Source organism: Prionailurus bengalensis, chromosome D3, assembly GCF_016509475.1.
Source record: "Prionailurus bengalensis isolate Pbe53 chromosome D3, Fcat_Pben_1.1_paternal_pri, whole genome shotgun sequence".
Taxonomy (NCBI): Eukaryota; Metazoa; Chordata; class Mammalia; order Carnivora; family Felidae; genus Prionailurus; species Prionailurus bengalensis.
The window spans coordinates 24,452,843-24,480,005 of record NC_057356.1 but is presented as its reverse complement, the minus strand read 5'-3'; the positions used below and the strand labels follow the sequence as shown (position 1 = coordinate 24,480,005).

General features: G+C 57.3%; 1 protein-coding gene across 4 annotated transcripts in view; it reads right to left on the bottom strand.

Moving 5' to 3' along the window:
* Nucleotides 1-27,163, bottom strand: part of TTC28 (tetratricopeptide repeat domain 28) — a 636,432-nt gene that overhangs the window by 18,794 nt on the left and 590,475 nt on the right. For all 4 annotated transcript variants that reach the window (XM_043558040.1, XM_043558041.1, XM_043558042.1 and 1 more), the window contains 2 exons: nt 12,002-12,146; nt 2,010-2,189 (listed from right to left, as the gene is read on the bottom strand). In XM_043558040.1, the coding sequence (XP_043413975.1) occupies nt 2,010-2,189; nt 12,002-12,146 (325 nt within the window). The remainder of the gene's footprint in view (nt 1-2,009; nt 2,190-12,001; nt 12,147-27,163) is intronic.

The window sequence follows — 27,163 nt, the reverse complement described above, 5'->3', positions numbered from 1 at the left end:
CCGGGTGCTCATCTCACGGAGAATCACACAGTGATTCTCCATGTGACAAGCTCTTGACAGTTGGGACCGGATGGGAGAAAGGGCCTCTCCCATTTGTGAAGCCCTGGGGGGCCAGGGGCAGGAGGTGAGGGCATGTGGTGCCCGCCTGCCCCACGCGTCTCACTCCCGCAGACCTCCCTGCGGGCCCTGAAATAAGGGGGACACTCATTCCCCAGGAGTCAGGGCTCTGGGAGTGACCAAAGGCAAGTCAGTCTCGGCGGAGCCAGGGCTAACTTAACACACTCTGTACTGGAGAGATCACGGCTGGCCTCTGCTCCCTGTGCTGCAAAATAGAAACATCACTGAATTATAAAATCGCACAGGGGCGTCTGGGTGGCTCGGTCGGTTGGGCGTCTGACTTCGGCTCAGGTCATGATCTCACTGTCTGTGAGTTCGAGCCCCGTGTTGGGATCTGTGCTGACAGCTCAGAGCCTGGAGCCTGTTTCGGATCCTGTGTCTCCCTCTCTCTCTGCCCCTCCCCTGTTCATGCTCTGTCTCTCTCTGTCTCAAAAGTAAATAAACGTTAAAAAAATTAAAAAAATAAAATAAAACCACACAAAGTCCAGCGAAGTTCTGGTTGCCCCCCAGAGGTGCCTTTCGATGCTGTGGGGGAAACATCAAGTATCAAGTTATTTCAGAATAACTTGCTGGTGGCTCCACTAGGTGGATACCTCGGACTCGGCAGGAGAAGCGCCTGCCGGGCGTCAGGCAGGAGACGGGCCTCTCCCTCTTCCTGGCTACGGTGGCAAACAGCCAGCTCACTGTTGTCATCAGCACGAAGCTCTCTCAACATGGGCCGCCTCTGCCCCTCAGGGTGCCTCTGGCAGCAGGTGCAGCGAGAGGCCCTCCGTGCGTGACAGTGTCCAACGGGGCCAGCTCCCTTCGCATCTGGGGTTCAGAGTCGGCCACGGCCACACAAAATACTCAGAGGAAATAATTTCTTTCACTTCGAACTAATTCTGTTCCGTGAGAAGGTTACAATCCAGCCACCGAAAACGGTCAAACAACTAAGGTGTCCCAAGCCCCACGAGGCAGAAGCTGACCTGGTTTGAACCATGTCAATGACCAAGGTCAACAGGGGCGAAGGCAGATCCCAAGGGGGCTGTCCACACCCAGGGCGTGGGGTTTGGGTTCCTAAACGAGCCACTTTCTCCCACTAGGAGGGGCCCCGTCTGAGCCGGCTCTGTGGGGCTCTGAGAGCGCCAGCACTTGAGGCCATTTTCAAGTTTGAAGACTGGGCAGGGCAGCTGGGCCACCAGAGTGCGTGCCTGGCGGGTCGGGGGCCGTGAGGGTCTGCGGGTTTGGAGAAGGGGAAGAGGATCAGGGTTGGCTGGAAGGCTCTCCCATCAGGCGGGCGGGCGGAGGGTGGCTGTGGGGTGAGACCCATGACTCTATGGATGGCCTACTGTCGCCCTCTTGATTTTTGTGGACATCGCTTCTCACACTGACTCTTGTGCGGAATGAGACCCAAATCCCTGTCTGTCCCCTGAAAGCCACCTCGTTTGTGCTCAGTTCTTTCGTTGGCCTGTGAGACCCATTTCCACTTGACGGTAATCTCATGTGTCCGCCAGCCCTGTCTGCGGCCCCTCCGCCGTGGGCAGACTCAGCGCCCGGTCAGCATGAGGTCGGGGGCGCTGGGGGAAACCACGTTCCTCAGATACTCAGCCTGGCCTCGGGCCTGACCCGGTGCCTCCGAGTAGCTCCCAACCTTGATGTCAAGGCAAAGACATCTGGAGAGAAATGACACACATCACGGCTTCCTGGGACAGCAAAGGACGGTCAGGGGTCAGGAGGGCTGCCCCCCGACCTCCGGACGGATCTACTCCCAGGGCAACCTACCGGGCCGCAAACAACAACATTAACATTGTGAAGGTATCACACCCTAACTCCCAGGAGCCCAGGCTGGCCAGGAAGACCATCCTCCGGGCGCCCACCCCACCACGAGGCACCGCGGCGGGCACGAGGCTTACCTTGGCCTGCGGGCTGAGGGAGCGGATGGACGGCACGGCGATGAGGGCGAAGCGCTCGTACAGGTACTCGTTGGAGGAGCTTCCCTTCAGGAGGGCGAAGGGGATGAGGTAGAGCTCCCCCTCCAGGACCAGGACCAGCTGCCGGTGCCGGCCCACAGGGCCGCTGGAGTGCATCAGGCCCTGTTGGGAAGCGTGGACACCTGAGCCGGGGCCCGGCAGGTGGGGACCTGCCTGCACCGGGCGTTGCCGAGCCACGTACACGGATGCACCCAGGAAGCACCGGGCAGGCCCAAAGCGTCCATGTGGGGAGCGTGGCTGGTGGCTTGGGGTGCTGCCCACGGGAGCACCACCCTGTGGGGGCTTCTGTCCGCCTCACGGGCCCCACCCAAGGGGGAGGTTGGGAGCCAGTCCTGTGTTTTATTTTATTTTTAGAGAGTGTATGCGAGCGGGGGAAGGGCAGAGCGGGGAGAGAGAGAGAATCTCAAACGGAACGCAGAGTCCGACGCGGGGCTTAGTCCCATGACCCTGGGATCATGACCTGAGCCGAAATTAAGAGGCGGACACTCAACTGACTGAGCCACCCAGGCGCCCCAGGGGGCCGGTCTTTTTAAGTCGGCAGGGCAGGGTGAGAGACCAGGTCACCAGTCAAGGAGGGGGATGTCCCACGAAGACCAGGACTGGCCCCAGTAGGTCTATGGGAGGCAGGGAATTGTTCCAGAAAGAGCCCTGTGAGTCATTTACCACCGAGGGCCAGGCCAGAGGATGCCACGTTGGTCCGGAAACCCTAAGAGCAGTGTAGGCGTGATTCCTCTGTGACACCGTTACTGGGCCCAGGCTGAGTGTGAACAGAGACAAAGCCAAGGCCGCTGCCACACAAGGGGACGCCACTCGGAGCCTACTCGGGGAGAAGACTGAGAGAGAGCACGGGGCGTCCGGCTGCCGGCTGGCCCTGGCCCTGGCTCTGGGGACAGTCACAGCCAGACGCCCGTCACCCCCACCCCCGCTGGCCTGTGCTCCGCAGGAGTGAATGTGCGCGCCTAATCCGTCTGACGTGCTGCTGTGGGCGCTCGACCGAGGCTGCAGAAGGCACTCAGCTAACCCAAAGTGACATGTGCCCGGCGGGACATTCAGTCCGTACAAACCCCCTGTGGCTCTTTCACTTTTTAAAAATTCTAGATGCATCGAAAGAAAGCAGAGATAAAAACTATTAGGCCAATTTGCTTGCTGTTCACTTTAAGAGCTATTTCCCAAGAAGGGGTAAAGGAATCACTGTACAACCCAGGGAGGAGGAAGTGGGCTGTGTCACACTGTGTGATGAATTTCTGGGTGGGCCCAGGGAGGCGAGGAGGGCCGGGTGCCTGCGGGCTTGGGGGTCCCCTGGGCCTGGTGGGAGTCCCCACCCACCGTGGCCACGCTGAGGGCCCCCCCCCGCCAGCCCTGCAGGTGGAGGTGGCCCCGGGAAGCTGCCCTGGATGGCAGTGCCCTGACCTTGCTGATGGGTCAGCAGCCTTACCAGAGACAACCACTCACTGCTCAGTGGGGGCCTCCCTGCCCGACACGTGGGCAATGTGGGGGCTCAGGCTACTGCCATGTGCAAAACTGGGCCCACTCTCGGCTGGTCCAGGGTCACTAGGCATTTGGTGGATGAGATACAGGCCCCACCCTCAGAGGCCCTCCTGGGACTCCAGCTGCCGGGGGCCCAAGCCCCCGATAAGTCTCTGCTGGCTGTCACCCCATAGGTCCCGGGCTTCCCCGGGACCCACACCACTCTTGGACAAGTCCCCAGTCACGACAGCACGCACACACGGGGATCAGAATGAACAGAGGGGTCCTGGGCCAGTGAGAGCTGTAATGCCGAGGCTGGAGGCCATTCAGAGAGGCGTCACTGGAAGGGTCTTTGTACGGACTCTGTGAACTCTGCCTGTAAGACCTTATCGGGGGCCCCAGCCTAAACGTGGGTGATGTCATGTCCCCGAAGGCAGCATGTGTGTCTTCTCTGACAATAAATTCTGATCTCTACGAGGGGCAGTCAGCGTCATGTGGCCCTGCTATTGGGAGTCACTCTCCCTCACCAGGTGACAGCTTCTCCATCAGCCAGGAAGACTGTGGACCAGGGGGAAGCCAGAGAAGTTAGGAGTCCGGGCCTGCTCGCAAGCTTACAACGGTGTACTCAGAAAATGTACATAAGAATCCCTTACTGAACGAGGTGGTATTAACACAGAAGCCTAAAATGTCAGCCCCAGAGGGTGGCGGTACCCACCCAGGGCATGACGACGGCCCTGCCAGGAGGCCGCCCTGGCTTGTGAGGGCTGGGGAGGGCCTGGCCCGGGCAGAGGAGGCCCGTGAGGTCAGCAGAGAACAAGGCTGGGGAGAGACGTAGAAGGCAGGCTGGGGAGGGCCCCGCCCGAGGTCAGACAGGAAAGCACGGCTCATGTCGGCTATAAGCACCTGCCATACATTCTCTGCTGAGCAGCCTCCGATGAATGTGCAGAGGTAGGCCTGCGTCACAGGGGATGGGGCTGTGCATGCTAAAGCAGATGAGGAGACAGCACGGAGAGAACGGGACAGAAGACTTGCCGGGACTTGGTGAAGAGTGACCTCGGTCATGAGGAGAGGGAAGTCTCTGGAATTCTAGCCTGGAGATGGGGACAGTTTTCTCTGAGTGGACTGCGTCTGGGTCTGATACAGAGGTCTGGGTTCTCCTGGAATGGTGCCTCATGGCTGGTACTGAGCTGCACATGCGCACAGTCCTGGGTGGGGGCCCTGAATGGGACCCCTGTGCAGACAGTGTGGAAGGAGGCAGGCGACAGCAGCACCGGCTTGTGGGCAGACGGGCCCCACAGCAGACTGACAGCTCCAGTTAAAAGATATGGAGAACGGACTGAACATGTTGGAAAAGATGCCCTGGAAACTGTCTTCTGAATTTTCTGCCTCCAAGGATACACGTGCACTGCCTTTTTACCAAAAGATTAGCTATAATCCAATGTGAACTTGAAAATGGAAAATAAAGTGATGTCTCTATCCAAATTACATATCATCTATTAGATGGAAAAAGGAAAGACAATTCAAAGAAAGGCTCCTCTGTGCCTCCGAATGTCAGTCTAGAAAGGGTATTTGCTGGCTTCTTAAGAGTCCTGGGCTTGTAAGATAACGGGCTCAGCATCAGCCCCACACCAGCAACTAATACATTCCAACAAATTCCAGCAAAGACTCAGACTTTCTGACTTCTGAAGTGTCTAGAAATGGATCTTTTGAAATAGCATAAGATCAGAAGGCCAGGGGTGCTAAAACCTGCCTACTCCCCCAGTGACCTTGCCCATCCCAGTGTGTGCCAGGCCCAGGATGGAAAAGGGAGAGACCGAGTGCCCCAAAAGGCAGGCCTGGCAATGAGTGGACTCAGGCTAAGCTCAGTCTTTGTATGGGGGGTGGGCTATTCCTTTAGACAGGGCAGGCAGCGGGCACCCTGGAGGTGGGTGTGAGCGGCTGTTAGGCTCTCAGCTCCTGGCACCTTGTCAACACCTGCCCTGTGACTGGGTTCCTGCAGCCAGGTCTCCTGTGGAGGAAGCTCGCTGCCAAGCTTTCTCAGGGGAAGGCACGGAGGGCCAATGCCAAGGGAAGGCCTAGGTCAGCGGTAGGTGCAGGGACGTGCAGCGGAGCCCAGGTCATGTCTGTTAAGGACCCTGCAGTCTTGGCCTGGCGATAACCTTCCCACAGCCCTTTCCACATGAAAACCAGGTCCCGGGGACCCTGTGCACTCAGCAGGCCCCCTGCCCCGGCAGGCGCCTGGACTCTCACTGCATACCCTTGCCAACTGGAAGCCGACTGTCTGCCTGCCTGCCCCCACGCAGAGATGGCCTTTGCTTGCCAGCAGCTCAAGACGTGCTCCAGCCTGGCCAAACCAGCGGTTTGCTACCCAGTGGGCTGAACCACACCTTCCCTGGTGTCCACCTTTTCTCAGGTAAACTCCACGATGCCTGTGTCCTGGCTTCTGGCTTAAGAGCTATGTGCTGCACACAGGTCACCAGGGTTCGGAGGATCCGCCTGCACCCTCCATGTACAGGGAGCTTCGTTGTCACTAGAGGACACAGGAAGCCCCTCAGAATGCCACAGCATCACAGGCCAGAGGAATAAACACCCCTGATCCTGGGTCCGTGAGTTTTCAGGCAGATTCGATTTGGGATAAAATGGACTTTACTGTCTACAAGGATTCCAGAAGCAAGAACTGCTTGGAATCTGGCCACTACAGAGCTGTGTTACAGGCTTGGGATTTTCTTCCTGACTCGTATTTTTGCTCAAGTGAATTGATCAGACCTTTCTAAGGTAGGGAAACCTCTTCCGTGATGTTTCTGGGAGATCCTGGCATCAGGGAAGGCTGCACACAGTCTCAGCAAATATCACAAACCTGTTGGAAGTAACGCTCAGACCATGACTAAAATCTATAGACTGTACACACTGCAATCCAACAAGAAAAGCAGGAGTTCAGGTCAACCCCTTCGACTATGTTCTTTGGCCAGACAACAAACCACTGGTTTGCCTGAAGAACCAAATAAAGGGAGGGGTTCGGAATTTAGGTCCTGGGGAAAAGTGACCATCCTCCAGCCAGAGCCGGAAGGGTCTGCCGGCCAGGAGTGTTCAGCTCCAGCTAAATCAGCCAGAGGGGTTGCGTAAGCCGCAGGGGCCTTGGACAAAATTGGCCTTCTCTTTCTCGACAGACCTGGTAACAATGAGCCCTTGTGCCCTCAGGGGCAGGAACCTGCCAGGAGAGCCTGAGACAGCCGCTGTGGAACATCCACTCGAACAGAGCCAGAACCCAGCATTGGCCCAGGTGGGAACAGCACTCACCTCATGGGAGCCTGCTCTCCCCGCCGGTTTTGGTGCCCCAGAAACCGAATGGAGCTAGCTTATTGCCTCCATTTTTCCTTCTCCTAATCAGTTGTAGAAATGTTTGCTGTCCTCGTTTGAATATTACTGCAGATGTCTCACTCAGAAATCCATTAGACAGGCTGGTGGTGGGGCAGCCAGCCCTGAGCATGCCAGTCTCAAGGACCTCATCTTCCACTCCGCAGTCTGGAGTGTAGGTCTGATTGTTTCTAGGGATAAATACTCCCTGGCCATCTCCAAACCCTTAATCTATGTACAAAACAGGCACCCAGGTGGTTGTCTCCTGGGGCATTGCTCTGGGGTAAACTGGTTTATCAGGCTACTGGATTTTGCAAGAGTCCTCTCCCCCAGAGCAATAATTCAAGGTACAACCCAGGCAGAGCTGAGCTGCACACCACCCCCCCCCCCCCGCCCCCTACCGCACCTTGCAGGCATTGATGAGAGGTCTCATGCTTCCAGAGACCCGGTGCTCAGGAAAGCAGTTTCCCAACCTAACAGACCTGAACTGCAAGTTTTAAGCACGTTTCTGGGGATCCTGAAACAGGTAAGCCCACGTCAACAGGCGGGCCAGGAATACTTTTCCCTCTTATCCTGGTCATTCACTCTTTCAGTCTGTCCTACAACCTTGGTTTTACGACTGTAAATATAGGAAACGGGGAATTTCGGTAAATGGAAGTAATGATAAGGATGACAGGGGACTATAACTAGAAGGAGTCCAAACTCCAGTGATCCTGAAAGGGCCCCAAATCTGGACCTGTGGACAATGATTCGAGCAAATCCTGGGCAGTTCCCTGTTCTACGTCTGGCACCTTGATCAAGCAGCCTCTGGCTTTGGGTGAAGCCCCGTGTGCAAACTGAGGGGGTGAATTGGGACCTGAGTGAACAAGGGCTTGCCCTGAGCAGCCCAGGGGGGCCTCTTAAGTCCGGGCCCAGAAGCATGGCTTACTGTCTTTTACTCTAGTTTGAGTAAAAATGAATGCCAGGGACACAAACAGGGTCCAGTCCCTTTCACACTAAGCACTTGCCACTTTTCTTCGGTGACATTTCCTCTCGTGGGTGTCAGACAGGACTTCACTTAATGTCTGATGATGGGTCACGTGCAGATGCGGCCGGGCCCTCCTGGAAGAGAGCCGGACGTGCTCGTCCCTGACAGCAAAGGACGGCGTGGTTCCAGGAAAGAGCCACGGCAGGGTTTCCCTTAAGCCAGATTAAATCAAATACTGGTAGAAGCCTAGGGTAAAATATTATTTTGTTCCACTTTTCATACTGTCTGACCTAGTCCCTTAGCCATAGGACTGGGGCTAAACAAAGGCAGTTGTTCAAATAATTATAAGCCCCATGTGAAGAGGCTAATCGTTTTAGTCTTGAAGTGTCAGTGATTCATAAGCTTGGACCTTCGGCTTTGATTTGTCTTTTCATTGAAAATGTGGAAGAGGGTCTGACCCTGCCTGGGAGCTGACGGGGCCGGGAGCGGGCGGGTGGTGTCCTATCGCCCTCTAGTGGCCGCCAGAGCAGGCGGGTGTGCTGGCCTTAGGAAGTGAGAGGAAGCTCCAGGCCCCCTCCTCCACCTAGGCGGCCCGCTTGAGGAGGTGTCGCTGCAGCCCATCCCACCTGACATTCCCACACGGGATAGCCACCTGCTTCGCACCTCCTCCTCCGTGTCCGGGACGGTGGGTCCCCAACACATGTCAACAAGTACCTGGTAAATGAATGGATGAAACTTCTCAGGCAAGTGTTTTTACTGAAACACCACAGATCCCTTCAGAGAGCCTAGGAAAAGCTCTTGCTCTGACCATTTACTTTAATGGCCTTTGACAGGTTTCACTCTGGCTCCTTTGAGGCCGCCCACACTCCTTCACGGTATTTGAACACCTCGGCCACAAAAGAAAAGAGTTTAACTATCAGGGACTAAGGATACGCTTTCGAACTTAATGCCCCGTGTCAAGGTCAGACTGCACCCCGAAGGTGGGCGCGTGGGGCTCTGTCACATGTGTTCGTACAGTGTAGTTCCTGAACTGCATGCTGGCCAGTGGGTCTGGTGGCGGGGCTTTTCCCTTCCTTGGGTAATGCCACGAAGGCTGATTTCATTCGCTGTTATAACTTGTTGAGGGCCATAAGTCTTCCCCTCCCCAGTCACCACCTTCCCCTGGCTCAATGGGGTGGGTGTGGGTCCCCTGCGGGCATGCACGATCCTACCCTGAAGTAAGCTAGAATCCTGGCACCTTGCGGGTTGGCGGGGTCAGGGTCTCACTGGATTCCAAGGTGTGTAAGAGCAGGCCCAGCCCCTTCCTCCTGCTTCCCGACCTCCGGGAAAGCTCTCAAGTGCCGCAAAGTGGCCACAGAAAACCCAAGGGCTGATTTGTGCCTTGGGTCCTCTGCTTTGTATGACAGACTAGTCCCGAACAGCAAGTGCAGCATTCCACAAACATCACTGAGTGTCAACGTGTCCCAGGCCCTGTGCCAGCTGCTGAGGATACAGATGAGGGACCATCCTCGCCTTCAGGGAGTGTGGGGTGGGCAGCAAGAGAGGGAAGGTGAGGCTCGCCAAGAGCTAAGCTCTGAGTCCGGTGAGGTATGGGGTGCCACGAAAGACACGGGGCATACATGGAACCCCAGTGGCTGGTGGGGAGGGGGATGAAGCCTGCAGCGTGGTGGGAAAAGAGGGCAAGGAAGGTTTCAAGGAGGAGGGTGCACGTGAGCTGGCCCAGAGAGAGGCGAGGAGCTCGTCAACTCCAGATGACCTGAGCTTCCAAGTATGCGCTTGGTCACAGCCAGTCTCCCCCTCTGCCCTCCGCCCCCTGCCCCTCCTCACCACTCCCACCAGCCCCTTCTTGCCCCTCCTCACAGCTCCCACCAGTCCTTTCCTCTCCCTGACCCTCCTCACCGCTCCCACCAGCCCCTTGCACGTGCAGGGACTAAATAATCTGGGACCCAGGTGCAAAAGGAGAAATGCACTCACTCAGAAGGCCCGAGTGAGTGAAAGAATGGAGGGTCCCAATAGCCTTCAGAGGGGCCGGGGGATCAGTGCACGATGCAGAGCTCAGGGCGGCTGGGAGTGGTAGTAAGTCACCAAAACGGTCTTTGTGACGACTGATGGCAGTAAAGAAAACCTGAAAAGTCAGCCTAAGGGTACAGGTGTATATTGCTTCCCTGAGAAGTGGCACACAAATCACACTCTGATAGCATGCTGTCGGAGGTGCTCTGAGCTGGGGCGCTCTCTGCAGTCCTGGCCCTTCCTTAAAAAGAGGACGCCGAGGGGACAACGGTCCTAAGAAGAACAGGACAGCCCAGCGCATTGCAGGAAAGGAGGAGACAGGACTGGGCCTCTGTGCTGACGGGCCCAGAGGCCTGGGGTGCTGGGAGGGGCAGTGACCGGGTCACAGCAGCCACCTCTCACCAGGGACTCTCTCTGCTTCTGCTGCCCTGCATGCCCCTCAGATCCCGCTAAGCCCAGCCCTGCTCTGACCTGACACACTCTGTGGGGCCGTCCTCATTTTCTAATGAGGACACAGGTACTCGAGGAGGAGAAATAGCTTGGCCAAGGTCACCCAGCCAGGGGAGGGCAGCGTCAGACAGGAGTCCAGACGGCCGGCCGCCCCCGGCTCCCTGAGCGAGGGAAGTCTGGAGGGCCCAGGCAGGGGGCACGGCCTCCTGAAAAATACTGGGCGAGTGCCACGTGTCCTTGGCCAAATGCTTCTGCATTTCCTGGGGATGAGGAATCACTGTCAATGCGGGGTTTCCCGAGGAGGCACATCACCTCTGCCAGCAGGCTGAAGTGGGCGAGGGTGCTGCCGAGGGGCCACCCCAACGTCTGCAAGACAAACCTCCCACCTGGCTGCACACAGTGGCCAGGACGTGCGGGCTGGGAAGGCCGGCGGCCTGCTGTCCAAGGGCCCGTCAAGCACGTCCTCCCTGTCTGAGAGCTGGGCCCCCACAGATGCAGGCACTCTGGGCTCTCCGTGGGGTCTGTTAAGGACTGCCTGTCAGGGACACATTGAAGACCTAGCCCCCTGTGGAATGGTACTGGCCGGGGGGCGGGGGGTTTGGGACATAATTTGGTTTAGATGAGGTCATGCGAACAGAACCCCCATGATGGGGCCGGTGCCCTTACAAGAAGAGGAAGGCACCAGAGCCTCCGTGTGAGGACACAGTGGGAAGATGGTTGTCTGTACCCGGGAAGAGGGGCTTCACCAAGAAACTGAATATGCTGGCACCCTCACCTGGGACCTGAAGCCTCTGGAGCCATGAGAAATACATGTGTGCTTTCTAAACCAGCCGGTCCACACCGTTTTGTTAAAGCAGCCAGAGAAGACTAACACACAGTCACATACAAACGCATCTGATAGGTTCACCATTCAGATTCAAAAGATCCCCGAGCCCTTTGGGTTCCCCAACCCAGGGGGAGAACCGTGTCCAGATGGAAGGATGATGTGCGAAGACCAGAGCCACAGAAGCCCATCAGGGGCCGTTCTCAACCTTTTCAAGAAATCCAAAGTGAAAGGGTGTCTTTGATGCTGGACTCTGGGGTGGAGTCAGTGGCCCCTGATGGTGGCAGGGGCCGACGGATCTGTTCTTGGCAGACAGCATGGCCCTGGCAGGAGCTGCTCTGGCAAGACCCTTGGACGACAGGTGGGAGGTGGGGAAGCAGTCCCGCAGGGTGAGACAGAGCCACGGGCACAGCCCTCTTGGATCTGCTTGGGGCCCATGCCGATGGCGCGCTCGCTGCTGACCACGGTGGACGTGTGCACAGCCCCGCGCCTCCCTGGGCCTCCCGGAGTCTGGTCTGATGAGAGGAGGGAGGAGGGCAGCACTTCACCGTGTACCTGATGCAGCTGAAGCCAGATGTGCCTGGCTGGAAAGGAGCAGAGCTCCGACTTTAGCCTGGCAGCTGGAACCCGGGGCGTCACGCACTAACCAGCAGCCAACCCAGAAAGCACTTCCAAACACCGACTGAGAAGCTGGACAGAGAAGGTTTGTGTTCTGGAAACCACCCCCCCCCCACCCCGGTTGTCTCAGGAGCCCATGTTGTATCTGACGGGCACACATGGGCGTTGAGCGGTAAATGATGCATCCTGACGCCTAGAAGCCTCTTGGCCCCGGGAGGCACTTACCCCTTCCATGGGCGCTATGAGCAGGTCGTACAGAGCACGGAGCGGGGGCCTGGCGAACGAGCTCTGCCTCCGGGGGAGAGAGGAGGTCCCGTCCTTGATCGGCGACATGGTGTTGCTGACCAAGCTCGTCATGCTCTGGCAGCTCCTGGGGAGAGAAGGGCCAGGGGATTAGGCAGGGCACACGCGGGGCGGGCGGGGTTGCGCCACTTGCTCCACAGTGCTCCGGGTCCCGGAAAGGGAAGGCTGGAGGCTGCGCAGCGGGGGCCGGCCGGGCCTCCCTCCCGGCTTCGCCTTCCTCACCTTCCTTTCAGGTGATTTTCACAGAGCAGTGAGCACTGACAGAAACCGCAGGGCAAACCAGCTGCACACAACAGCTTACATTTCCATAGAGTTTTCCTGCATCCTCAAACGTCCCAAAGTGCTGTTCAAAGGATTTAATTACATCCTTGTGTGGAGCGACCGTGTGCAGGCAAACGAACGTGAGGACCGTAGGAATCAGCGGCAGCCCCCAGGCTGATGGGGAGGGCCGTGCCAACTAATCTCTGGGCCGGAGCTGTGGACAAGACAAGGGACATGCTGGCCCCAACCCAGGGCTCAGGTCAGCCGCCGGGTACCCGCCTGAGCCCCTCGAGGCACAAGGCCCTGCAGACCCCCTGGCCGGGCATTCCCTGCACAGCGGGTCTGCTCGAGTGGGTCTGTAGTGTGGCTGCAGGCTTCTGTTTGCTTTTTAGCTTGTGCTCCAGTGTTGCCAGGCAGTTTTATTGGTACAGGTGGCATTCTTGATCCAAGGACCCCGAGTTTCACACTCCCAACACAGGACGAGAACATTCATTTCCTGGGGCACCTGGGTGGCTCAGTTGGTTAAATGTCCGACTCTTGATTTCGGCTCAGGTCATGATCTCATGGTTCTGTGAGCTGTCAGCACGGAGCCTGCATGGGACTCTCTCACCCCCTCTTGCTCTCTGCCCTTCCCCTGCTCTCTCTCTCTCTCTTTCTCAAAATAAATAAATAAACATTAAAAAAAGAAAGAAAGAAAGAAAAGAAAGTGTTTCCTGAGCACCAGTTATCTGCTAGGCACTGACGTCGGCCCTGGGGACCTACAGAGGACACACAGCAAAGGTGAACAGAAGAGACAGCAGACAGGGAAACACGCCTATTTACAATGGAGGGACTGGGCTGCCCCCACTCTACCCTCTGAACCTGCCCCGTCACTCGGCCAGTGTGGCCTCAGCACAGCCTCTGGGGACATTCTCTGCATGACGGCTGGACAGTCAGTAGTCTCTCAACCTTGTTTCAGACACTCTGCTCATCTTTGGAGTTGCCACTACCTCCTCAAGGACCCTTAAGGGGAAAGACCAGGTCTGACACGAGATACACCTCCGAGCTTTGGTGAATACTCTGGGCTGCTGGCGGTGGTGGCAGCTGGGTCGTTTCCTGAGAAAAGACCAAAAGGCAGCTTTCCCTCCTGGGCCTGGCCGGGGTCCACAACTATCGAAAGAAGTGATGTGAAAGATCCAATTTGCGTTTTCCAGGTAGAGTTTCTACCCCCTGGCCTTCTCCATCCCCCCCCCAATCAGTGTTCTTGGCAACGTCCCTCTTGACCTAAATTCTAGGGCTGTGCCAAGCCGAGCTGTGAGCGCCCCCGGCACCCACTACCCCCTGCAAGAGGAGGGAGAGCAGAGGACTCGGAGGCCTGAGAGCCTGCTCACGTCCGCCCCTCTGTCTCGCCTGCTCAGGAAACGTGTCATTACAAGCGACTGGGTGGAGGTGCATCTTTGCCATCAGAGCCAGTGAAGCAGAGATAACCCTGGAGTGACACTCGCAGGCTCTCTTAATTCCACAGGATACACCGCAAAGAGCAGTGCTCCCCCAAAGGAGAGCGCCAAATTGCTGTCCAGAGGAGCCGCTCTGGTGGAACGCAGTCTGTCACGGGCCTGTGTGCACACGCGTGTTATTGGCAGACGGAGATCACGGCCCTGCCATCGGATCGGCAGGACAGGGCGGCAACAGACCGCTGGGTGCCCTCTGCAATCCCTAGACAGGCGTCCGCCCGGATGGTGGGCCTGTGACCCCACGGGAGGCCTCTGAGTCTGATCAGTCCAGCTGCAGGTGTCCAGGGAGAGTGCTAGGTCCTCAGACGAGGCTGTGGCCACAGGTCTTCACATCGACTGACGGGGCATCCCACAAATCCCAAGGCTCTGAACTAACAAGCTTCTTCTGGAGAAAGAGACCCCCATGAGCTGCCCTCTGGGGTAACAGGAGACCAGCACAATCCAAGCTGCATGGGGAAGCCCCAAGCATTCCACTTACTCCCCAAACTTAGAACCACGTGTTGATTCCCCCGCTGCCCGCAGTGTGAGGTGCTGAAATATGGATTCTGGAAGTGGCCAAGGAAGTGCCTGGGAAGGAAGATGTCTGGAGGGAGTTAGGGAGATGGGGAGGTACGCGGGGAACAGACCTGCTAGGTGCGAATCCCAGCCTGGGGCTCTAGGCCTCGCTTTCTGCACCTGCACAACCGGGAAATGCTGCCCACGGGCACGGAGTGGCAGGATGGGAGAAAGGGCTGCAAAGCACGCAGCACTGAAAGTCACTGGGAGTCTCAGCTGACGGCACAGCGAGTGAGGCAAAGGCCTGGGCAGGAGGGTGGGACGCGGGCTGGGATTCCAGATAGCAAGCACAGATGGCCGTGGCGTCTTCTTATTGAAACCCACAGAGTGCCAGAGGCATCTAAAGGGGCCAACAGCGCTGACCTATTCCACACGTGCTGCTGCCCTCGATGGAACAGGCCTGCGGGGTCCCTGCACCGGGCTGCAAGGAAAGGGGATGGTTTCAGCAGGGGTCTGGGGGCACCAAATCACAAGACGCTGACCAACTGCTGGTCAGGCAGAGCCAAGAGAGGGCTTTCCGGGAGAGGGCCGTTCGATGTGGGCACCATCATCTGGAGTCAGCTGCCTGTGGACAAGGTGGAGAAGGCCATTCCAAGCTGAGGGAACAACGTGGGGGAAGGCACAGATGTCAGGGACAGAGACCGGGGTGCCTGGGGCAGTGAGTGTGGGGGGACAGGCATGCCAGGTGGGCCTGTGGCTCTGAGATTGTGCTGTGGGGAGGCCGTGAACCTCCTTAAGCATCAGGCTTGCCCGAACAGGAAGCTCCTCCACCCAGGCTAATTCCTTCCCTGGGGTGATCCGAGGAGGCCCGTCTGCAATCTACATCCTTCCCTCAGAACTTCCCCACTAGTGTCCAGGGCTGGGCTTGGCAGAGCCCCCGCGATCAGCCCGTATGACAGCCCACCTCGCCCCTGGCCGGCTTCAGTGGACAACCAGTCAGATGTCTCTGGCTGGGGCTGGTAGACACATGGACGATCAAGGTGCCTGTTTACTCTGAGGAGGTTTCCTGGGACACACTCTTGGGGCATCTGTTTCTAGGGAACGCAGATTCTTCAAGAACCAGGACCTGGGCACCCCAGGTCACACAAACCCGCAGCGGACGCCCCATGTTTGAGCCTCAGCTGAGCCACCCTGCCTGGGGCACCTGACTATGTCCTGTTCTCTCCCAGGCTGTTGAGCCCACCCACACATCATCTATACTTGCTGACTGCTGCCCCTGGATGCCACGGGAGTGCCGTCTCTCAGCCTCTTACCCTGGTCCCTCGCGAGGCCTGCTGGGTCACAGATGAGCCACCTCTGGAGCAACAGCTCCTGGGCACTGACCCCAGCCAGCCCAGCCTGGGCGGGCACACCTGCACCTGAACACATGGCTTCTTACACAGGTCAGGCAGGAAGCCCCAGAGATCAAGCCTCTGACCTGTGCTTCTATTCAGTGGAAGGCACCTATCCCTAGAGATACCATTTTCAAAGTAAAACCAAAAGCCGAGAAAATAGTTTGTGTTTGAAAAAAAATTGACCAACCTGAAACCACAATGTGAGGTCAAAGTAAATCCTCTCGACCTTCCTTCCCTGAACGAGAGGCATACTGTTGCTCATGCTTGAGCCAGCCACTGCGAGGGGCTCATGTGTCCTCTGCAGGCAGGACCACCGGCTGCTTTCCTGCTCTGGCACCCCCCCCTCCCCCCTGCCACACCGGGCTATGCCTGGACAGCAGCAGTGTGTGCTGGTCCCCGCCGGAAAGCTGGCCCGGGGGAGGGAATCGGAAGGCGGCACACCAAGGCCAAAAGCGACTGAGCACCCCATGGACCCCAGGGCCCTCCTGAGGTGCAGGCCCGGGGACGGTCGCAGGCCAGGACCTTGGGGGCAGTGGTGGTGCCCCTGCCACCCTGTGTAGACTGCAACCAACGAGCCCCCCCTTCATGTGCTGCTTCTGTTTTCACCACAACATGTACAGTGACCTCCCACAGCTATTTACTGGAGTACGTTTGCCCAGACATCTGCATAAAGGCCTATTCAATAATTCAAAACAGCCAAGCAGGCGGCTCCTCAGCCCTGAGCCTGGGAACGCTTACCCACAGCAGCAGACCTCCCGGCGGCCTCTGTCCCCTACTGGCCATGGACTCTGGCAAGCACGTCACTCTCCTACCTCCCTCTTTTCCTTGCTTGTAAAACAAAGGGGTTGTACTAATGTCCCTGTGGGTCTCTTCTAGTCTTAATAATAAATTAAAAATCAACTCAGTCTAGGAAACTGCTGAGACGATGGTGGCTTTTCTGGCCCCTGTGCTGACCGACAGGGCCCAGAGCCCAGCAGCCCTCTCTGTGCTCGCCTGGTATGACACCCGTCCCGGGGAGAGGTTCAGAGTCACGGCCAAATGGCAGCGGGTGCCCAGGCTCTGAGCCCCTGATGGCAATGGGTGGTGGGTGTGAAGGGGCGTGTGGGACGGTACGCCCCTGTCGTCCTCCTTGCAGGCACACCTGCCTCTTCCCTGGTGTGGCCACCATGGTAGAGGAGAGGCCATGGAGTGGGCTGGGGGTCCTCTGGGGTGGGACCTTGGTTACTGAACTGCTTTGCCTTCTGTGGGGCCTTTCAGGCTGGCTGACTTCTCTGTGCCTCAGAAATCTGACTCTAAGACAGAGAAAAAAGCTTTCCGCTTATCAGAACGGGAGGGCTGACTGAGATGCAGACGATTCCCAGGTGGCAGGAGTGTGAGCCATAGGAGGGGTGCATCAGGCACCTGCCAGACTGGCCACGTCCACATGCCTCTCTCAGGGTCCTAGGAGGCATGGTTGTTCTTCCTTTACAGATGAGGAACCAAGGCTCCCAGAAGGTTAGACCTGTACAAGGGCACAGAGCAGGCCAGGGGCCAGGTGGGCCTCCTACCTGGTGGGGGAGGGGTTTTCACACTGAGTGACCTGCCAACCTGCACCTGCCCCTGGACCCCCCCCCCCGCCCCCCCGCCTTCCCCGCTGTGGGTCTGTGCTGGGCAGCTGACAGTCGGGAGCCTCTCCTGGGGGCTGCTCTGCTTCTCTGGGCTTTTTGGGATCTGCAAGGAGGGGCCAGGCTGCCGGGAGTCACGGCGGCACCACCGCGCAGCTCCAGCAGGTGGCACTGGCCCCCTTTCCTCAAGGCCTGTCCGTTTATTGCCAGGGACCCCGTGGGGCTAATTGACAGCCTAACTCTCAGCAGAGAGATTTTCTCACACCACACCGTCTTTATTAGCTCATTCCTCAGATGATTTTTATTAATTTACTCCTGGAGAAATATTCGTTTTCTCCACCGCATGGCTGTCTGCGTGGTGGTGGGAAAAGGAGAGGGAGCGAGCCCAGATCCAGGGAGCAGGGAGGCCGGCAGGCAAGGCGGAAGCTGCCGGGTCTCTGCACGCACAGGATGCAGAGCTGGAGATGATGTGTGAAGCACTACCGGGGAGGGCAGAGGCATTGGGGTATAGTTTATGTCTCGGGAATGATGACAAACACCAGGCGGCCTGGGCGGCACTCGCCGCTCATGAATCTCCCTTCGGGGATGAAGAGATCTATTCCCCATGCAGGGCGATTTATAACTGGGATGGGCCTGCAGAAGACCCCGTGAGCTCGGACGCGCTCGGGCTCACACACGCCGACGCAGCCCAGGCTGTGGCCGTGTCTGGGCTGGACGTGTGCCTGCCCGGTGTGAACAAGCCCAGCATGAGGGGAGGCAGTGGGGGGAGGAAGTCCCCATCCAAACCACGGCGCTGCGTGGGCACCAAGCCAGTCGCCCCTCCCGTCAGGGCTCCATTTGAGGAGGGGAGCTAGGTCACTGTGCACACGGCTGAGCGGGCTAGGCACCCCCACTGCACCACACACATCGGTTTCTCGCACTTTCATACCCAAACATGGAGAGAACAAGCAGGTGGAAACAAGGGAGCAGGGGCCCGATCTCGCTCGCTCGAGAGACTAAAATGGGTTCCTGCTCAAGCTTGACAACCCCAGGAACGGCCAGAGCCACCGGGCCTGGAGATTCCGTCCCACTGTCCCTGCGGCACGGAGACAGGAACCAGCGACCCAGAGCTGAGTGCAACCAGAAGCCTTCACTGCGTATGAACAGACGGGCTTTGGCTTTCCCCTACGTGCACTTGGACCCTGAGGCAGGCAGGCCTTTGAGGGCAGACCCTGGCGGACTGTGAACAGGACTCCCTCTGGGGGGGAGGCAAGAGGCCCTGGCAGAGCACAGGGGAGCCGCTAGGAAAGCTGCCATTTCATGAAAAGGCAGAGGGGCAAACCAGGGCAAACCAGCACTGCTGGGGCTCTGGCCCTCAAGTGCCAGGAAAATCCACTGCTCAGTCTCTCAAGCAGCGCGTGCTTACTGGTCACCCAGGGTGACTGCGGACGGGCATCAGTGAAGGGAGGAAGCGTCAATCCCCTGAAGACTGAGCGAGGCCTGAGATGGCCAGAATGTGTGCATGTGCATATGTGGCCTTACAGCCTGGCCGCAGGCAGGAGGGCTGAGGCCACCATGGAGCACATTCTCCTTCCCCACCTCCTTCCTGGGCCCCATCCATGTTTCCCACCAGACACTCGGGGCCTTCCCACCGGTCTGTCCGGATGTAGGGCTGTGGAGTAAGCTGAACCAGGAACACTCACCACAGGGCACACCCAGCCCTGGCATCTTCAGGACCAGCAGGAGGGAGAGGAGGGGAGGAGCAGGAAGGGAAGTAACTGGTGGGGGGCATCCTCTGGGGTGGGTGCCCCTCCTCAGTACGGTCGGGCAACAGGAAGCCTGCAGCCTGGGGGGTGGCCTGTGTGCTCTGGGGAGCCCAAGGCCTAGAGCTGTGTTGATCTCAGGCCCCGAACTTCCGTCTGGAGTGCGCCCTCTCCCCCCACATGGCAGACCCTGCATGGAGCGCCAGTTTCCAGGGACCCTCCGTGAGCGGACCTGGCCTCCTGGTCAGGGCTGTGCAGGGAGCAGGGAGGAGGAGGAGGCTGCTCCCCGTAGCGGGGAGCCTGCTGCAAGTGCAGCCGCATTTTCTCAGCTGTATTTCCTCCTCGGCTCGGTTAAGGGCTCCTTACCCTCTCGGGATGTCTTCATCGCACATTTTCACTTTCTAACGGCCACTTTGGGCAGCTCACTCTCTGTGCTCACAGCCGCAGGGTAAGTCAGGTGGCCTGTCCTGGGCCCCGGGGGAGTCCTGCCTCTGCTCCTCTCAGGCCTTGAGAGCCCCTCCACCTTGGTCAGCGGGGACTTCCTCACAGCCGAGCACTGTTCTTGGGAGAGGCCCCCACCAGACAGTGAGCGGAGCCATGTGGCTCCGTCCTCCCTGCCCTCAGCCCTGCCCAGGATGCTTCAAAATCCCCTCCAGGACTCTGAATGCTGAACTGAGTCTTCTGAGGGATGGGAGCCAGCCCGAGATTTGAATAAGTACCTGGGGTTTAAGGTACTAGTGGAAAAAATTAATTGGCAAGTCCATTATATTCAAGTAGCCAGAGATGCCTCAATTCAATTTAAAAAGGACTCTGATACCATTCAGTGACTCCTGCTGAACATCTTCCCATGAAGGGTTGTCTCCTCTGGGAGATGAAGGCTGTCAAATGCATTTTAAGTACTTATTCAATAAGCTGTCGGCACTTTCTGCCTACTCACCTCCTTAATTACCAAGTGGCTGGCTCACCAGATCTGGCTCCCTCCTCAGGAGAAGAGCCACGAGGCTGGGTGGGCCCAGACAGGGACCCCGGCTTCCCAGCAATGCTGGCTCCTCTTTAGCTCAAGGACCAGCCTGGGATTCCACGTGGCTTCTCTTCTCTTGCTCTTGGAATGTTGGGTTTGCGGGCAGGTTCACGGCCTAGGTGAATGGCTGTGGCACAAAGCTCTACCAAGAGGGCTTGGGACCACCCTCCCATGGGAGACACGGCCTCTGCCCACTTGGGGTGCTTTGCTGTGGCCATCTGTCCTTTGCCATAACGTGCATGAGGCTCCATGGCCAAACCTGCAGATGGTCGCCTTGGGAAAACTTTATGCCCAGGCCAGGCTTGCACGGGCTTTACCTGCTGACTACAGACAGCGCTCGGGACAGATGGCCCAAGCCAGGCAGTCAGTGGGGGACAGCTTTATCGTGTACTCTGGGATGGAGAGAAGAAAAGATGATCCTGTGTGTGCTGGCCTGTCCAGCTGATGCGTGTCCCGCAACACAGGAAAACTCTTCTCCAGAGGACCTTGCCCTCATACACAGTTTGTGAGTCAAACCTGTCTGCCTCCCCTGCACCTAACAAGCCTATGAAGTCTCACCTACTAGCTCATAAAGAACCTCCAGGGCCATATTAGTATCGTCCAAAGACAGAAAGTACTACCTCCGGAGGTAGTGAGCTCCCTGTCACTGGAGGAGTTCAAGCAAAGGCAGTGCTCATGTGGTAGGGGTGTTAGATGGGTGGTGATCTGGGGACATGAGCATTGTCTCTGGAGACTGACAGATGTGGATCCTAATGCTGCCTCTGTTACTTACTAGCTGCAGGACCTTGGGCAACTAATTTAGCTTCTCTGAGCCTCAGGGCCCTCATCTGTAAAAAGGGGTTGCAATTGTACCCCTCATGGCTGTTGTAGGGATTGACTAAGATAATACATGTAAAGCCCTAAGCACAGTGTTGGGAAGTAATCAACAGGCATTCACCACTATCATCATCATCACTATTGTTAGCAGTTAATGTCTGTCTCAATCCTGGCTGGCCTGCCTGCCTTCCTTCCTTCCTTCCTTCCTTCTCTCCTTCTTCTACCCATTCTTCCTTCCTCCCTCCCACCCTCCTTCCTCCCTTCCTCCCTTCCTTCCACAAATAAACAAGTACCTGCACCCACTGAACATAAGGCAGGTGGTGAGGTGCCCCGGGGGATAAAGAGAGAAATCAGATATGATCCAGCCTTGGAGGAGCATGGGGCCTGGGTCGTGACAGGACACGGATATTCATAACTAAAACACAAGGCAAAAGGCGGTGGCTCCTTTCTCGACAGATAGAGTGCCAGGGAATTTCAGAGAAGGAGAAAAGTATTCTAGTTAGGGCAACCCAAGATGGATTTGTGAAAAGGGCTGCTGGAGACAGCACCTCAGGGGAAAGCCTTCCCTGACCATGTCCCGTGCCCAAGTCAAGGTCCTGAGGTGAGAAGGGGCAGGGCCAGGGTCCCTTTAGGTTAGGACAGAGGGTACTGGAGAATGGAGTGGGAGGTGGGAATGATGGCAAGGCCGGGCCATGAGGACTCAAAGACCAAACCCTGCCACTTCAGTCCCCTGGGACCCCAAGAGAGAAGGTGATTATTCAGAACATGAGCTCCAGCCAGAGCAGGACAGCGAAGACCAGCGGCCCGCAGGCTGGGTGGGTGGTGAGGGCAGTAGCATGGGCAATGGGGGCTCAGACGGCGGGCGGGCCAAGCCCAGCTCTGCGCTGACAGGGTGGGAGACTTGGGCCACTAACTGCTGAGTGACGGCAACCTTGCAAGCATGCCCCTAGGACTGCATTAAATGGCCATCTCAGGGGGACAGGGAGCCCCCAGGAAGGGTCATGGCAGTGGGAACAGACAGAAGGATGTAGACCATAAATGTTACAGGGTTGACCCGGCAGGTCTTGGCAGTGACTTGCATTTGGGAAGAGAGTTCCCCAGGGGGTGTGCGGGCAGGGGGGTGGCCTAGCGGTTACTGGGAACGTAGGAGGAGCCCCTAGGAAGGCTCAGCCTCAGCACCGCACTGGGCATGGGCTTCAGGCAAAGCTGGAGCAGCACTTCCATATGAAGCACCTGAGGACTCTGCTAACACCAGACCGTGAGTCACTAAGTCTGGGTCAGGGTCGGGCCGGGGCTGAGCCAACCCTGGCTGGGCTGACCTCTCTGCTTTGGCACACGTTCCATATATAACTTTTATTCCCCTTCCTCTACCTTTATTTTCCCTCTCTCGTGCTGTTCTCCTCCATTTATTTCTCTATGATCTGGTGGCATTTGTATATTTTGGTAAAACTGTCTTAAGTAAGTCCTGGAACAAGAAAGTGAATAAACGAGTGACAAAACATTATTTATAAATTAAATTGTGCCTTATATATTGGTAAGCTTGATGGTTAGGGGCAACCTGCGGGGAATCCTTTTGCATTTTGAATAAACTTGTCACTACCCGGTAGGCATCACTGTACAGTGACTTCTGGTAGAGCATTCCAGATGTCACAGTGGCACCTCACTTGTATCTGTGCTGCCTGCGGAGAAGCACAGACTGGGGCGTGGGGGGCCCATGTGTTAACCTGGCAGATGCCTCGTGGCAGTGGAACTGGACAGGCAGGGGCCTTGAGGAGGGCTGGCTAGCTGTGCCTACCATTCAGTTGGATGCCAGGACAGGGGCTCCTGCTTGAGGCCCGGTGACGAGACCCACCTCTGCAACAGCTGTTGGCAGGAAGGCCTCTGGGCAGGGGGAGACACAGAGGGGCCGGCCCAGCTCAGAGTTGGGGAGAACGCTCAGCCCCCTTGTTGGTGCCAGCAAGAGAGCAGAATAGAGTCCTGGCCCAGAGTCACGGGGCCACCACCAAAGAGCAGAGGGCAGGGCTGGCGGGACACCAGCCAGAAGCTGCTAGTTTGGAACCCTGAGGCTCAAGGTCAGGGCTGTGGCTATAATAGACATTTCATTGGGTCTGCATCGTTTATTCAGTCTTTCTGGTATTTGGGGGACAGAGGCTGTAAGGGAAGGAAGCATCAAGCTATCCAGTCAGGTTCTGGGGTGGAGAGTCAGTTCACCACCCCCCCACCCCAACCGCCACGCACACACACACAAAATGGGCCTTTGGTGCCATAGGAACCTCAGACCCAGGTGGGGAGAGAAAGAAACTGCTTACTACACAGCAGATCTGTCTTTCTATCCCCACGCTGATGGCATCCTCCTGACAACTCCCACTGTCATCGCCATTTTCCAGATGGAAAAATAAAAGGCTCAAGGTCACCCACTAATAAAAGTTCCCAAATCCAGGTCTGCCTAGCCCCAGAGCCCTAAGTCCCCTCCCCCACCCCTCACTCTGCTGCACCACAGAAAAATGCCCAGGTGTACGGAACACAGGCATAACCAGAACACCGTCTGTACGGGGCCTCCCAGTCTGCTGCAGACCTTGGTGGCATTGCTGCGGCCTGCTTCGGGGAGGTGCCAGAGGCAGGTGTGATATGGATGCTTATAAAGAACTGTAAGCACATGTCCATGCAGACCCATGCATGACACAGATGCAGAGAAACGTGGGTCTGTGCACTCTCCGGTGTACTGACTGGGCTGACCTTGCAGAGTCAGCTTTATTCCTCTCCAGTCCCTGCTCTTCCCCAGGCCTCTAGGAATCTGGGGCAGAAGTGGTCCCCAGCCTCTTGTCCAGTGCACATCTCGCCCCATCTCACCTCCCCCGCAGACCAGGCTTTTGCTCATGAAGTTGAAGGGCAGGGCAGGCTCTGGAGCCCTCCTCCCTCCCCACTGCCAAGGTCTGACTCTCTGGGGTTGAGGGCGGTGGTGGGGGAGGAATCAAGTGCTGTTGATGCCCCTCCAGGTGACTCCCTGTCCCCAACATGGGGCAGTCAGATCTGGGGGGGGGGGGCAGTCCCCCAGTGCTGCCCCAGGCTACACAGCCCGTGACTCATTGCTGAGGTCCTCTGCCCAACAGGCAGCCCCTCAGTGGCCGAGTCCACATGATATACCTATTGGAAAAGGCCTGTGCCAGAGCCACACTAGATATGGCCGTGCAGACCACACTGTGGCCTGCCCACTCTTGCCGGAGCCTTCCTTTAGGCTCTCCTCTTCCTGCCCCGACAGTCACAGGGGGCTGGTTTCTATGGGATGGTGACACCTCTCCTCTTCTTTACAGGAACCCAGCCTTTGTGAGGGACTCTCTTGGGGCACTCTGACCAGGCCCAGGACCCTCACTTGCCAATTCCCCTACCTGTCTTCTTTTAGAGGCAGTGGGTGTGTGGCTAGGGTGCTGGCTAGAGGTTGCAGAGACCTGAGGGAGGGCCCTGGCGCCTTGTGGCACCTATCTCTAGAATGAGGACACTTAACACTTCTTTGTCCACTGTTTAGGCTCTAGCCACTCATCTCTGGACAACAGGGAAGCCCCTTGGCACACCGTGTCACACACAGCCATACATGTGGAAAAGGAAAGACATATGGTGCACACTATACCAATGGTAGCAACAGAAAGGAGGACATTCCTCTCTGGGAGACCTGTCCTCATTGATCCTGGATGGGTGCATCTTCAATGCCAAGGCACTGCCCTTGGACCTTGAATCCATTATGCAGTCGAAAGCTGTCCAATTCTTCCTCCGCTTTCCTGTAGCAATTGTGATCCGAATGCTCCCAGGTTCGGCCCCACATATGTGTGTGCGTGTATGTGCACACACACGTGTATACACGTGCATGCACACACACTCCTCATATACACATACCCCCCGCCACACGCACACCGGCACTGGCCTTCCAGTCTTCAGCATAAGTTCCAGAACACTCTGCAGGATAAGGGGCAGCCTCTCTGAGGCCTGCAGCTCCGTCGTGTGGGCCTGCACCAGGGTCAGGGTGCTAAACAAGAGAAGAGTCCTCCTTTTTTCTCATTAGTGGTCCCTGCCCTGCGCTCAAGCAGTGTTTTCTACCAAAGTGCACAGGCAACAAGAAAAACAGTGGGTATGGAGACCTCAAACTCAAAGACAGAACAAAGAGCCAGTCCTGGGGAGGGAAGAGAGAAGACTCTGATGCCAGGTCTCACGTGACTTGCACCAGCCGTGGCAGCCTCGTTGCCAAACCAGGCCAGCAAACCATCCTGGAACAAAAAGGCCAAAGAGCCCACGAATCACCGAGCCGGAGAGCCCCAGGGAGGGGAGCTGGTGCTGCCCCAGTGCACAAGGCCCCACACACATGGCTGCCTCCACTTCACCTCTGTGGGCTCCTGGGGGAGAGTGGGGAAGGGAGCACTCTGCAAGCCCTTAGTCAGGATCAGGCATCTGCAGAAAAGCCACTTCTTAGCCGTTTCTGTTCAGAGACAAACCAGCTCACCTCCTTAATGACATTGCTGGACATGGAAGGGGCAGAGAGGAAGGCCTGGGACCCCAGGGCAGGGCACACGGCAGCTGTCGAGGTGCAAGGAATGTGTGGGGGGTGCAGGCTGGCAGAGCAGCTGGGACGAGTGACCTGAAATCCAGCTTTGGCACTGCTCCTGCGCAGGTCTCCAGCCCCTGGCCCACGTGTGCCCCTCAGCTGTGAAATGCAAGGCTGGACTGGATGCACGCAAGGGCCTGCGCTGCTCCAGCTGACAAGGACACCTTGGCCTCTGTGGTCCCTCCCTTAGCTTTGCTCCTCTTGGATGAAAGCCAGAGCCTCCTTCCCGGGTGCATCGGGGGGGGGGGGGGGGGGGATGGGCGGCAGAGGGGACCTGGCATGGCAAACTGTCCTAGGCCTCATGGGCTTGCTGCGTGGAAGCTGAACAAACACAGGCTGTCTCCCTCATGCAATCTGCCCTCAGAAACCTCTAGAAGGTGAGGATCGGAAGTATCTGTGGATGCTGCTGAGGGAACTAAGCGTAGAGCAGTGGGCAGTGAGGCCCAGGCTCCCCACCCAGCCCGAGGCTGAGATTGCATTGTTTAAATGAACCCACAAATTAATCCATAGTATTGATTGTGCTCATAGGACCCATGTTAGAACAGATCTGAAGGACAAAAACCATTTTCCCAAACGATCAGCTCCATGATCCACAATTCACACCACTTCACACCCAGGGATGATGAACTAGGATCTCAGGTATACCTGGTCTGACCCCTTTCTAACATACGCCTAAAGCCCCGGAAGAGGGGCTCCCGACCGCTGTCGGGCCTGTGATCAGGCCGGCCACGGATGCCTGATGGCCTGCCTTTGGCATTCTCTCACGTGAAAGACATGAGGTGCCATTGGAAGACGAAGGGGAAGAGGAGGTGAGGCCACACCCCTAGGTGGCCCCCACCTGCTGCACCCAAATCTCATCCCTTCCCAAGTTTATCCCCCCACCTTATCTTAGGAATTCAAGCTTAGCACTGTCCTTCCCACTTTACTCAAAACAGTACAGCCAGCAGGTGTATGGCACTTCCTATGCATTAGGAAGTCTGTCAGTATGTTATTTATACATTAGCTCCTTTAGTACCCATGTTAAGGGAACCCTTCAAGGTAGAAAGCCTGTCCCCATTCCGGTGATGAGGAAACGGCCTGACAGTGTTCACACAGCTGGCGAGCGGCAAAAGCAGAACCCGAGCCCTTCACGCCGTGGTCCCCAACCACGATGGCCACACCTGGCAGTCAAGAGTCACCTGTTTCCCAGGCGGAGACCCTGGCAGAAGGGGACATGAGCCCAGGCCCGGTCCTCTGCCTCCTCCCACCTGGCCATGTCCCTACACAAAACTAAAAGGACGGGGCAATGAACCAGCTTAAAGTTGTGGTCTCCTTCAACCAAGCTGCGAATTCCTACATCCCTGGCCCTTGGCTTCCATCCCATTCAGCAAGTCCCTGGGAAAGTAAACACACATTTGTCACCCCGACAGCACAATAACGGGAGGAAACCAGGGCCTGCAGCAGGAGCGGGCAGGGCACACCACAGCCCACAGAGCAGGGTCGCCAGGCAGGGTACAGTCACTTCCCTCCTGCGTTCCAGGCTCGACCTGCTGCCCTTTAAAGTCAAGGCTGTGGCAGGGACCCAAGTGTCTGGGATGTCTTTCTGGAAAAGTTTATGTGACTGTGGCTGGGCAACCAAATGAAAACGGGACAGTTGCCCCTCACTGCCCAACTGCCTGCCCCCGTTT